Genomic DNA, 13,839 nt, shown 5'->3' with positions numbered 1-13,839 from the left:
TTCTTTTTGTTTATCTCCTTCTTATGAGCCTAGTTATATAATAAGACCATGTAATTAGCGTTAAGTATCTTGAGATTTATTTTAGGTACAGAAAAGGTATTTGTGCTAGGTTCTGAGTCTAGCTAACAGACATCTCTAGATGAGCTGAAAAGTAATTTTTCCCACTTAATTAAAGCCTTACATAGCTATACTGGGTAGCATCTTTACAACTGATGTTTAGGTAAAGAAATTTAGAGAGTTGATAATAATTCTGGGCACTAATCTTTTGATTATTTTCAAAAGGTGTCTGGTGAAGCCAATGAAACTCAGATTGCGGAAGCATTAAAGCGGTACAGTGAACGGGCCTTTTTTGTCCGCGAAGCTCTATTTCACCTTTTTAGCCTGACACATGTCATGGAAAAAACAAAGCCAGAAATTTTGAAGGTAAGAAAAAGAAACTGGTTATGAAAATTTTGAAATGATGTTCCTGGTCAGATGATGATTTTGAAGGAAATTTTGTATTTTGTTTGTTTATTTATTTATCCTGCCTGTAGCTTGAACTCAGAGACTACTGTTCTCACTCAGCTTTTTTTTCTTATGGTTGATGCTTTGCCATTTGAGCCATGCCTCCCATCTAGCATTTTGCTGGTTAATTGGAGATGAAGTCTCTCAGACTTTTCTTTTTGGGATGGCTTTAAATAGAAAGCCTCTAGGCCTCCACCTCCTGCATAGCTAAGATTACAGATGTCAGCCGCAGGTACTTGGCTTGATTTTTAATGGAATTGATGGTCTGCTATTTCAATTATTAGCTATAAATGAGGAAGATGATAGTTGCATAGTATTACTCAAGTTTTATAGTAGTCACAATAAACAATATAAATGCTTTCTAGTGCATATATAACTATTAAACCAGTAACCACATTTTATTTGTACATGTAGTAGAAAATAGACGTATATGACTGGAATCAGCTTATTGCATTGTATATTAACTTTATATTTCTTCCCACTTAAAGAGTCTTTATAGAGGGGCTAGGAAGGTTGCTCAGTGGTAGAATGCTTGCCTTGCAGGCATGAGACCCTGGGTTCAATTCCTCAGCACTACATAAACTGAAAAAGCAGGAAGTGGCACTGTGGCTCATGCTAGCCTTGAACTGAAGAGCTGAGGGACAGCATTCAGCCCCAGAGCTCAGACCCCATGACCAAAAAAAAGGTCTTTTTAGAAATGCAATATTAAGAAGCCCAAAGACACTTTTCTACACTATTAATGATCCTCCTATGCCTCAGTATTTGATCCCCGTTATTTTCCAATTAAGATGCTTTAAACTAAAGAGCTTTTAACAAGAATAAAAAAAGGAGATTCTCAACTTAGTTGCTTAGGGCAGTATTTGTTCTTTTGGTCATTAGAAATCTGAGATATGGCCTATTTTTCCTTCCTTCCCAGATATGGCTGGCCTGCCTGCCTGCCTGCCTGCCTGCCTGCCTGTCTTCCTTCCTTCCCTCCCTCCCTCCCTCCCTCCCTCCCTCCTTCCTTTCTTCCTTCCTTTCTTGTCCTGGGGCTTGAACTTAGGGCCTGGGCACTTTTCCTGAGCTTCTTTTGTTATGGCCAGCACTCTACCACTTGAGGCACAGTACCACTTCCAGCTTTTTCTGCATATGTGGTACTGAGGAATCGAACCCAGGGCTTTGTGAATGCTAGGCGAGCACTCTACCACTAGGTCACATTCCCATCCAATATTGCCTATTTTCAAAAGCATATTCAGGTCAAGTGTGGTGGCACATTTCTGTAATTTAACCCTCAGGATGCTAAAACAGGAGTATTACCAGTTCCAGGCCAGTTTGCACTACTCAGGAGCCTGAGATCTGATTGTGGTTCAAAGCCAGCCCAGGCAGGAAAGTCCGTGAGACTCTTATCTCCAATAAACCACTAGAAAGCCAGAAGTGGCGCTGTGGCTAGAGAGCTCGCCTTGAGCTGAAAAGCGCAGGGACAGTACCCAAGCCCAGAGTTCAAGCCCTATGACCAACCAAAAAAAAAGGTATTTGTTTCTAGCTGAGATCTGAGGATTGCAGTTCGAAGCTAGCCTGGGCAGGAAAGTCTGTTAGACTCTTACTCCAGTAAACTACTCAGAAAAAGCCGGAAGTGGCACTGTGGCTCAACTGGTAGAACACTAGTCTTTTTTTTTTTTCAGGTAAGGGATAGGTTTATTCATTGTTCCGGCTGGCACCAGGCCATCTTGGTCCTCCACGTGGTGGGGAAAGGCCTGAGAAAGAGAGCTGGGAGAGCTGGGAAAGAGAGAGAAGAGCTAGAAAAGAACAGAGAGAGAGAGAGCAGAGAGAGAGGAGAGAGCAGAGAGCAGAGAGAGCTAGAAAAGAGAAGGGAGCTGGGAAAGAGAAGAGAAGGAAAGAGCTGAAAAAGAACTAGAAAAGCAGAGAGAGCTAGAACACTAGTCTTAAGCACACAGGGGCTCAGGGACAGAGCTCAGGCCCAGAGTTCAAGCCCCAGGACTGGCAAAAAAAAAAAAAAAAAAAAAAAAGGCATTTGAGTGGCTACAGATACAGCTAGCTCAGTACTTTCCTAACATGTGAAAGGTTTGATCCCTGGCATCAAAATAAATGCCTCAAGAAATTTAAATTTAATATGGCTAGATGAGTCCCTGAGATCAATCTTAAGCATACAACTTTGAAAAACAGAGAGTATATTATATTTGGCGTTAATATTATTTATTTATTTATTTATTGTCAGTCCTGGGGCTTGAACTCTGGGCTTGGGCGCTGTCCCTGTGCTATTCAGCTCAAGGTAAGCACTCTACAGCTTGAGTCACGCCGCCACTTCCGGTTTTCTAGTGGTTTCTTGGAAATAAGAGTCTCATGGCGGGGCTGGGAAGGTGGCTCAGTGGTAGAGCACTTGCCTTGCATGCATGAGGCCCTGGGTTTGATTCCTCAGCACCACATAAGCAAAAAGGAAAAAGCCAGAAGTGGTGCTGTGGCTCAAGCGGTAGAGCGCTAGCCTTGAGCTAAAGAGCTGAGGGACAGCACCCAGGCCAAGAATTCAGGCCCCATGACCGGACCAAAGGAAAAAAAAAAAAAAAAAGAGTCTCACGGACTTTCCTGCCCAGGCTGGATTTGAACCGCACTCCTCAGATCTCTGCCTTCTAAGTAGCTAGGATTACAGGCGTGAGCCACCGGGGCCCAGCTGTTAATATTTATTGAACACAAGATTTTTTTTTTTTTTCCTGACCTAGGGCTTGAACTCAGGGCCTGGTCTCTGTCCCTGAGCCTCTCTGGGCTTAAAGCTAGCACTCTACCACTTGAGTCACAGTGCCACTTCCAGCTTTTTTCTGTTTATGGTGCTAAGGAATTGAACCCAGGGCTTCATGCAGGCTAGGCAAGCACTCTACCACTAAGCCACATTCCCAGCCCTTTATCATCTGTTTTACAGGTTGTGAAACTGAGGGTCTGTGAGAGTGCAAATTCAATAAGTTAGTGGAAAAACAAGAAATCACCCTTTAAGTACCTTAAAATTTGAGAATGGGCTGCTTGGATAGGAACTACATTGCTTGTATATCATCATCTACACCTGTCACTCTCTTCATGGGTACCAGAGGACATTGAAATTTACTATGTACTTGTCTTTTTTTTTTTTTTTTGCTTTGTGAACAAGAAATCTTGCTTCAAAGGTAAACAACAACCAAAAATGAATAAAGAAGTAGTTTTTTTTTTTCTTTCTTTTTTTTTTTTTTTTTTGTTTGGTAGCCCTGAAATACTACCTTGAGTTTGCTAGATAAATGATCTCTACCAAGCCCTGCCTCTCTAGCTTTTTTATAAATTTATTTTTCACATAGAGTCTCATGTTTCTTGTCTGATCTGGCTTCACACTATGATATTCCTACCTCTACCAACCACATAACTGAGATTACAGACTTGAACTACCATGATTGGACATTTCACTACATTTGTTCTTAGCCTGGCCTTGAACTGTATTCATGATCTCCACATTTCAGTGCTTCATTTTTTACAGATGGAGGAAATAAACCAGGTACCAGCAATTCACACCTGTATTCCTAGCTACTCAGAAGGCTGAGAACTGAGGATCATACATAGTTCAAAGGCAGCTTGGGTACACACATCCAAGATACTCTTAACTTTGTTTAATCAACAAAAAAAACTGGAAGTTGGAGGGGTGGCTCAAATAGTAGAGTACCAGCCTTGGGTGAAAAAAACCTAAGAAAGAATACAAGTTCAAGTCCCAGTAACCCCCTCAAAAAAAGATGGGGGAATAATAGTTTTTGTATGCTACTGATCCAGTGTAGAATAAAAAAAAAAATGATGTGGAGCCAGGCACCCTTGGCTCATGCCTATAATCCTAGCTACTCAAGAGGCTGAGATCTGAAGATTGTGGTTTGAAGCCAGTCTGGGCAGAAAAGTCTGACCACATATCCCCTTACCAACATACAGATTTTCATGTTATCACAAATCGTCTTTCTGGATTTTTGTTGTTGATTGGTTGTGGGGCTTATACTCTGGGCCTGGACACTGCCCCCTGTCCCTTAGCTCTTCAGCACAAGGCTAGCACTCTACCACTGGAGCCACAGCACTACTTTCAGTTTTCTGAGTGGTTTATTGGAGATAAAAGTTTCACATAGCCTCTCCTGCCTGGGCTGGTTTTAAACTGTGATCCTCAGATCTCAGCTTCCTGAATAGCTAGGATTACAGGTGTGAGCCACCCGTGCCCAGCTTTTAATTTGATTTTATTGTCAAGGTGATATATAAAGGGATTACAGTTACATATGTAAGGTAATGAGTACATTTCTTTTCAACTTGTTACCCCCTCCCTCATTTTTCTCCAACTTTGCCTTCCCCCAAACCCCCCCAACTTGAACCTGTTATACTAAAATAAATCCTTGTTAAAACTTTAAAAAAAAATAGAAGGTTTGTATATATAAAGTAAACTAAAAGGGCTGGGAAGGTGGCTCAGTGGTAGAGTACTTGCCTTGCATGCATGAGGCCCTGGGTTTTCCTCAGCACCATATAAGCAGAAAAAGCTGGAAGTGGCACTGTGGCTTAAGTGGTAGAGCGCTAGCCTTTTGCTGAAGAGCTGAGTGACAGCGCCCAGGCCCAGAGTTCAGGCCCCATGACTGACAAAAAAAAAGCTTTTTTAAAAAAAAAAAGTAAATTAAGACTGCTTTTTTTCTTCCTAGCTCGTGGTGACTGGCATGAGAAACCACCCCATGAACTTGCCAGTGCAACTGGCTGCAAGTGCCTGTGTCTTTAACTTAACCAAGCAGGATCTTGCTGCAGGAATGCCTGTCCGGCTCCTGGCTGATGTAACCCATTTGCTGCTTAAAGCCATGGAACATTTTCCCAATCACCAGCAGGTAAGTACATATAAACTCCTTTTCAAATAGTCCTTCTATGTTTTTCTTTTACCTCCTATCTTCATAAAATTCAGTTTAATTGACCAAGCCTGGGAGTTTAAAGTGCTTTGGGAAGCTAGATAGTTATGAATTTGTGGTTTGTGTAGAATAAGACAACAGAGAAGTAGACAACAAGAATACTTTCCTGGGGATGCAGCTAGGTGCTAGACCATTTTTCTAGCATGCTCGGAGGTAGTGGGTTCTATCCCTAGCACAGGACAAAAAAAAGTAAATGCCTCACCTAAAGGCATTTAAATATATTATTGTATAGTACAAGCCATACAAAATTCGACTTCCCCATCAAAGTTGAGTTTGTGATACTTTAAACAAGTAAGCAAATAAATATGTTCTGGACTAGGCACAACCAAATGTTGGTTTCAGAAGTCAGCAAAGACATTATGTTTCTATTTCCTTCTTTACTGTGTTTGAACTTAGGGCCTTGTGATGAACCAAGGGCTCTGCAGGTGCTCTACCACCTAGCCCTATGTTTTAAAGATTAGGAAGGCTTCCTCATAAATGTACTATTGTCCCTGTGCTAGGTTGCAAAGAAAATTTAGGAGTTTTCAAGATAAAGTAGGAGGAAGAATGGACTTGTCACACAAAGTAATTGGAATAGCATTATTGCCCTTCTTATTTCCATAGATCCTGTACAAATTCTTGCTTATTTGCTGAGAAAAATAAAAAAGAGGAAAAAGGTAACATGGGAGCCTGATCCCTCTTAATCATTTTTCTGTCAGAAACTATTCAGAATTCAGGGGAGGGAAATGCAGAGTCTATTCTATGACCTCACCACCAATGATTCATATAAAACTTCCTGACTTGTTCAGTGTCATATACTATTTTGTCTTTCTGTACCATTTCTTCTTTATATAATCTCCATATATCTTTCTTGCAAGGATATTGATTTTATATCAGTTTTTCTATTTCTTGACTAGCTCTGTTTGTGTATATGTGTGCGCGCGCATGTGCATGTGGAGCTTTAACTCAAGTCTCTTGCTTAGCTGTTTTCCTCACAGCTGGTACTTTACCACTTGAGCTATGCCTCCACTTCTGGCTTTTTGCTAGTTAATTGAAAATAAGGGTCTCATGGATTTGTCTGCCTGGGCTGACTTTGAACCTGGATCTTTAGATTTTATCTTCCTGAGTTCCTAGTATTAAAGGCCTAAGCTATCTGTGCCCAGCTTCACTAGCTTTATATATTCCATTAATATGAATTTTGTTTTCTGTAGTTGGACTCTTTTATATTAAATCTCCTTTAATTAACTAATTGTTTTTGGTGCCAGGGCTTCAACTCAGGACCTTGAGCTCTCACTTGGATTGCTCACTCACAGCCACTACTCTACCACCTGAGTCATGCCTCAGTCTGGCATTTTTCTGGTTGACTGGAGATGGAGTCTTGCAGACTTTTCTGCCCAGGCTAGCTTCAAACTGAGATCTTCCAAGTCTCAACCTCCTTAGTAGTTAGGATTACAGGTATGAATCACTGCTGCCTGGCTATCTTAAGTCTTTTTTAGATGAAAGATTTTCCAACTGCACCACATATGAACGGCTTTTAAAAATGTTAAAAAGCAACTTCCCAAATAAAAAAAAAAGTAATATACAATATGAATTTTTTTTGGTGGTAGTATTTGAACATAGGCCTTTGTACTTACTTGCTAGGCAAGTGCTTTCTTTACCTTGCTTGGTCTATGTCCCCTTTTTGCTTTAGTTTGGTTTTAGATAAGGTCTTGTGCTTTTGTTTAGACTAGCCTTCGCCTTTTATCTTCCTATTTGCCTCCTGTGTATTAGGGTTTATAGCATCTTCCCCTATAACTCGTACAATATTTTATAAGCCATTAAAAGATATTATTGACAGGAATAACCTGTGTATTATAATGGTGTACTTTCCTTTTTCTTTTTTTTTTGGCCAGTCCTGAGGCTTGAACTCTGACCTGGGATCTGTCCCTAAGCTTTTGTGCTATAGCACTCTACCACCTGAGCTACAGCTCTACTTCAGTTTTTTGTGATTAGTTGGAAATGAATCTCAGAGACTTTCCTGCCCTGGCTGGCTTTAAACCACTATTTTCAGACTTAACCTCCTAATCAGCTATGATTACAGGTGTGAGCCACTGGCACCGAGTGGTATACTTTTATTGGTTGTTGAACGATTCATGTGTTTGTTCCCTTCACGCCCCCCCCCCTTTTTTTTTTTTACTTTTTTTTTTTTTTTTTCAGTCCTGGGGCTTTGAACTCTGGGCTTGGGTGCTGTCTCTCAGCTATTCAGCTGAAGGTAAGCACTCTACCACTTGAGCTATAGCTCCACTTCCCATTTTTTGGTAGTTAATTGGAGATAAGAGTCTTACTGACTTTCCTACTCAGGCTGGCTTTGAACAGTGATCCTCAGATCTCACCCTTCTGAGTAGCTAGGATTACAGGTGTGAAGCACTGGCGCCTGGCTTTCTCCTTTTTTTTTTTTGGTGCTAGTCCTAGGGGTTAAACTGAGGGACTGGGCACTGACCTTGAGCTCTTTTGCTCACTTGAGCTACAGTGCCACTTTGGACTTTTTTTGGTAACAAATTGGATAAAAGTCTCATGGATTTTCCTGCCTGGCCTGCTTTTTTTTTTCCCCCCCATCAGTTGTGGGGCTTGAACTCTGGGCTTGGGCCCTGTCCCTGCGCTCTTCAGCTCAAGGCGAGTGCTCTACCACTTGAGCCACAGGGCCACTTCCAGTTTTCTTAGTGGTTTACTGGAGATAAGAGTCTCATGGACTTTTCTGCCTGGGCTGGCTTTGAACCACGATCCTCAGATCTCAGGCTCCTGAGTAGCTGGGATTACAGGCGTGAGCCACCAGGATCCCTCTTTAACTGTACTGGTCTAAACTTTATTTAAAAGATAGAAGCTAGCCAGGTGCCAGTGGCTCATGCCTGTAACCCTGGCTACTCAGAAGGCTGAGATCTGAGGATCATGATTTGAAGCTAGCCTGGGCAGAAAAATCCATGAGACTGTCTCCAGTAAACCACTCAGAAAAAAACTAGAAGTAGCAGTAGCACTGTGGCTCAAGTGGTAAAGTGCTAGCCTTGAGCACAGAGAGGCTCAAGGCACCCAGGCCCTGAGTTCAAGCCCCAGGACAGGCAAAAAAAAAAAAAAAGGGGTTGGGAAGGTAGCTCAGTGGTACAGTGCTTGTCTTGCATGCATGAGGCCCTGGGTTCGATTCCTCAGCACCAACCACATAAGCAGAAAAAGCTGGAAATGGTGCTGTGGCTCAAGTGGTAGAGTGCTAGCCTTGAGCTGAAGAGCTGAGGGACAGTGCCCAGGCCCAGAGTTCAGGGCCCACAACTGACACACACACCAAAAAAAAAAAAAGAAGTAGTAGTAGTTAGGTGTGATGGTTCAGATTTATAATCTCAGTACTTGGCAAACAGAGACAGGATGATCATGAGTTTGAGGCCAGCCTGGCTACTTATAAGTGCTAGTCCAGCTCAGGCTACATTAAGAGACTTTGTTTCAGGGCCAGGAAGGTGGCTCAGTGGTAGACTGCCTCGCATGTATGAAGCCCTGAGTTGGATTTCTCAGTACCACGTATACAGAAAAGGCCAGAAGTGGTGCTGTGGCTCAAGTGGTAGAGTGCTAGCCTTGAGCACAAGAGAAGCTCAGGGACAGCGCCCAGACCCTGAGTTCAATCCCCAAGACTGGCCAAAAAAAAAAAAAAAAGAGAGAGACTTGGTTTCAAAAAGTGAAAACAGGGGGCTGGGAAGGTGGCTCAGTGGTAGAGCGCTTGCCTTGCATGCTTGAGACCTGGGTTCGATTCGTCAGTACCACATAAGCAAAAAGAAAAAAGCCAGAAGTGGCACCGTGACTCAAGTGGTAGAGCGCTAGCCTTGAGCTGAAGAGCTGAGGGACAGCGCCCAGGCCCAGAGTTCAGGCCCCACGACCGGACCCCCCCCCCAAAAAAAAAAAAAAAAAAGAAAAGAAAAAGCTGGAAGTGGTGCTGTGTGGTTCAAGTGTAGCTCATGCTAGCCTTGAGCTGAAGAGCTCAGGGATAGTGCCCAAGCTCAGAATTCAGGGCCCACGACCGACACAAACAAACAAACAAAATGTGTTTGACATAATTCTGGGGCTAGGAAAATGGCTCAGTGGCAGAGTACTTACCTTGCATACATGAAGCCCTGGGTTTGATTCCTCAGCACCACATAAGCAGAAAAAGCTGGAAGTGGCGCTGTGGCTCAAGTGGTAGAGTGCTAGCCTTGAGCTGAAGAGCTGAGGAACAGTGCCCAGGCCCAGAGTTCAGGCCCCAGGACTGACAAAAAAAAAAAAAAAAAAAAGGGAAAACAAGTTAGAGTGAATATTAGTCTTTATTTAAGTGGCCAAGTATAGACTACTTCCAACATATGCTATAAATGCTATGATAGAATCAGACTTTTTTTTTCCCCTCCAGTTTGAACTCAGGGCCTAGGTGTTGTCTTATAGCTTTTTCACTTAAACTGATGCTTGAGTCACACACTTGAGTCACACTTCCACTTCCAGGTTTGGAGGTTAACTGAAGAATCTCATGACTTTCTTACCCAGGCTGGCCTTGAATTGCAGTCCTCAGATTTCAGCCTCCTGAGTAGCAAAAATTACAGGCATGAGCTACTGGTTGACTTGAGTCAGACTATCTTTTTTTTTTGTCATGAGGCTTGATCTCTAGGCTTGGGCCTTGTCCCTGTGCTCTTCAGCTGAAGAGTAGTGCCCCACCACTTGATTGATTGTTTGTTTGTTTTTGGGTCCGGTCGTGGGGCCTGGACTCTGGGCCTGGGCACTGTCCCTCAGCTCTTCAGCTCAAGGCTAGCGCTCTACCACTTGAGCCACAGCCCCTACTTCCGGCTTTTTTTCTTTTTGCTTATTTTTTTTATTTTTTATTTTTGTCGGTCGTGGGGCTTGAACTCTGGGCCTGGGCGCTGTCCCTGCGCTCTTCAGCTCAAGGTGAGCGCTCTACCACTTGAGCTACAGCGCCACTTCCGGTTTTCTGGTGGTTTATTGGAGATAGGAGTCTCACGGTCTCTCCTGCCCGGTCTGGCTTTGAACCGCGATCCTCAGATCTCAGCCTCCTGAGTAGCTAGGATTACAGGCGTGAGCCACCAGCGCCCGGCTTCTTTTTGCTTATGTGGTGCTGAGGAATCGAACTCAGGGCCTCATGCATGCAAGGCAAGCGCTCTACCACTGAGCCACCTTCCCAGCCCTGCCCCACCACTTAAGCCACAGTGCCACTTTTGGTTTTCTAGTGGTTTATTGGAGATAACAGTCTCACGGACTTTCCTGCCCCGGCTGGCTTTGAACCGTGATCCTCAGATCTCAGCCTCCCGAGTAGCTAGGATTACAGGCATGAGCCACTGGCACTCTGCAGATCAGTCTATCTTAAAAGCAATTGGCTTTAGGAAGTGGCGCTGTAGCTCAAGTGGTAGAGCGCTCGCCTTGAGCTGAAGAGCTGAGGGACAGCGCCCAAGCCCAGAGTTCAAGCCCCACGACCAACCAAAAAAAAAAAAAAAAAGCAATTGGCTTTAATTTCTTGCTGGTGTGTCACCAGGAAAAACCTTCAACCATTGTTATTTGTATGACTATGTATATATGTGTATTAATACGTTATATCTATGTATGTGCTTATGTTCATACATTGTTTTCATGGTACTAAATTGGCTTATAGGTGAGTGTCCATAAATTAAAAGTGTTAAATTAGCCCAATTGCTTTCAAGTTCATATGAATCAGGTTAATTTAAATTTGTTGCTAAAATGGAACAGTTTTTGTTTGTTTTGTTTTTTACCAGTCCTGGGGCTTGACCTCAGGGCCTGGGCACTGTCCCTGAGTTCTTCAGCTCAAGGCTAGTGCTCTACCACTAGAGCCATAGCGCCATTTCCGGCTTTTTCTGTTTATGTGGTGCTGAGGAATCGAACCCATGGCCTCATGTATGCAAAGCAAGCACTCTACTGCTGAACTACCTTCCCAGCCCATCCCTCAGCTTCTTTTGCTCAAGGCTAGCTAGCACTCAACCAGTTGAGCCACAGTGCCACTTCTGGCCTTTTCTGTTTATGAGGTGCTGAGGAATTGCACCTAGGCTTCATGAGTGCTAGGTAAGCTCTCTACCACTAAGCCATATTCCCAGCCCTGGGTTTTTGTTGTTGTTGTTGTTGTTTTTGTTTGTTTTTGGTGCTAGCCCTGGGGCTTGAATTCAGGACCTAGATGAGCTGTTCCTGAGCTTGCATTCTTTTTTTTTTTCCTTAACGCTAGCACTCTGCACTTGAGCCATTATTCCACTCTGGCTTTTTTGGTGACTTATTGGAGATAAGAGTCTCACAGACTTTGCCACTCAGGCTGGCTTAAAACTGTAGTCCTCATTCAGATCTCAGGCTCGTAAGAAGCTAGGATTACAGGTGTGAACCACCAGCACCTGGCACCAAAATTTTTAAAGTTTTTAATTTGTGATTTTAGCTTAGGTTAGCCAATCAGAATTTTTTTTTCTTCGCTATTTAAGATTTTAAGATACAATGTTCAGTGATACCTGCATTTTAAGTACAGCAACTTTTTTATTTTTTCTTTCTAAATAAATAAAGTACTGACTGTGCTTTTCTAACATCTTGGTTCTATTGAGAAATTAAATAGAACTTAAAAATAAATTAGGTAAATACAAAGGGATAGGTGCTTACAATGTGCAGAGATAAAACATCTGAGTTATTTTTAAGTCAAAGTACTGAAACACTGGTAAGTTTATTTAATGTACTGGTATTATGCCAAAATCTAAATATATAAGTTCAAACCAAGAATGTTTTCTTAGGTAAAAAACAGAAGTATAATTTCATTAGTCCGCTTCCTTTTTTAATGGAGACAGCCTTTAACTAAAAGATTAGGATGAAATTGGGTGGTAGTGGCTCAAACCTGTAATCCTTACCCACTCAGGAAACTGAGATTTGAGGATATTATTGGGTCAAAGTCAGCCCAGGCAGAATAGTCGAAGAGATTCTTAGCTCTAGTTAATCACCAAAATGCTGCAAGTAGAGCTGTGGTTCAGGTGGTAAGGTGCTGGCCTTGAGTGGAAAGAGCTAAGGGACAGTACCTAGGCTCTGAGTTCAAGCCCCATTGCCATAATTCAGAAAACAAAGATTAGATTGGTATTTTACTTAGATTTTTTTTTTGTCCCTTTGATTTTTTTTTTTTTTTTTTTTTAGTTACAGAAGAATTGCCTCCTTTCCCTTTGCAGTGACCGGATCCTTCAAGATGTTCCATTTAACAGGTAAGTATTTACTTAAAATTCAAAATCTTACAATTTTTTTTTCCCCCCTCTGGTCAGTCATGGGGCTTGAACTCTGGGCTTGGGTGCTATCCCTCAGCTCTTCAGCTCAAGGCGAGCACTCTACCACTTGAGCCACAGCACCACTTCTGGTTTTCTAGTGTTTTATTGGAAATAAGAATCTCACAGACTTTCCTGCCCTGGCTGGCTTTGAACCGTGATCCTCAGATCTCAGCTTCCTGAGTAACTAGGATTACAGGCATGAGCCATTGGCGCCCTGTAGAAATCTGTTTTTGAGGGCTGGGATGTGACTTAGTGATAGAGTACTTGCCTAGCATGCATGAAGCTCTGAGTTCGATTCTTCAGTACCACACAAACAGAAAAAGCCAGAAGTGGCGCTGTGGCTCAAGTGGTAGAGCACTAGCCTTGAGCACAAGAAGTTCAGGGACCGTGCTCGGCCCTGAATTCAAGCCCCAGTACTGGCAAAAATAAAATTAAATTAAAAAAAAAATCTGTTTTTTGTTTTTTTTTTTTGGGTCCGGTCGTGGGGCCTGAACTCTGGGCCTGGGTGCTTTCCCTCAGCTCTTCAGCTCAAGGCTAGCGCTCTACCACTTGAGCCACAGCGCCACTTCCGGCTTTTTTCTTTTTGCTTATGTGGTGCTGAGGAATCGAACCCAGGGCCTCATGCATGCAAGGCAAGCACTCTACCACTGAGCCACCTTCCCAGCCCCCAAAAATCTGTTTTTGATTATGACTTACCAGTTAGAATATCCTTGGTGTAAGATTGAGTCAATAGAATTGTGGTTGCTTAAAAAAAAGTCTTCCCCAAATATAGTGCTTTGACATTCTTAATAGCAAATTGATTTCTATGTTCGTTCATAAGCCCTTTGCTTAAGAATTTATATTGCGGGGCTGGGAAGGTGGCTCAGTGATAGAGCACTTGCCTTGCATGCTTGAGGCCCTGGGTTTGATTCCTCAGCACCACATAAGCAAAAAAGAAAAAAGCCAGAAGTGGTGCTGTGACTCAAGTGGTAGAGCACTAGCTTTGAGCTGAAGAGCTGAGGGACAGCGTCCAGGCCCAGAGTTCAGGCCCCACTACTGGACCCAAAAAAAAAAAAAAAAGAATTTATATTGCAACTGGGTGCTGGTGGCTCATTCCTGTGATAGTAGCTACTCAGGAGGCTGAGATCTGAGGATTTAAGTTGGAAACC

At 42.8% G+C, this 13,839-nt stretch overlaps 1 protein-coding gene across 2 annotated transcripts in view; it reads left to right on the top strand.

The window, feature by feature from the left end:
* Zyg11b (zyg-11 family member B, cell cycle regulator) overlaps window positions 1–13,839 on the top strand; it is a 63,662-nt gene that overhangs the window by 21,818 nt on the left and 28,005 nt on the right. For both annotated transcript variants that reach the window (XM_069987212.1, XM_069987213.1), the window contains exons 4-6: window positions 283–423; window positions 5,175–5,351; window positions 12,567–12,631. In XM_069987212.1, the coding sequence (XP_069843313.1) occupies window positions 283–423; window positions 5,175–5,351; window positions 12,567–12,631 (383 nt within the window). The remainder of the gene's footprint in view (window positions 1–282; window positions 424–5,174; window positions 5,352–12,566; window positions 12,632–13,839) is intronic.

The sequence above is a fragment of the Dipodomys merriami genome, unplaced genomic scaffold (genome assembly GCF_024711535.1).
Source record: "Dipodomys merriami isolate MVZ:Mamm:240054 unplaced genomic scaffold, mDipMer1.0.p SCAF_34, whole genome shotgun sequence".
NCBI lineage: Eukaryota > Metazoa > Chordata > Mammalia > Rodentia > Heteromyidae > Dipodomys > Dipodomys merriami.
This window is presented reverse-complemented; position numbering and strand designations above follow the sequence as displayed.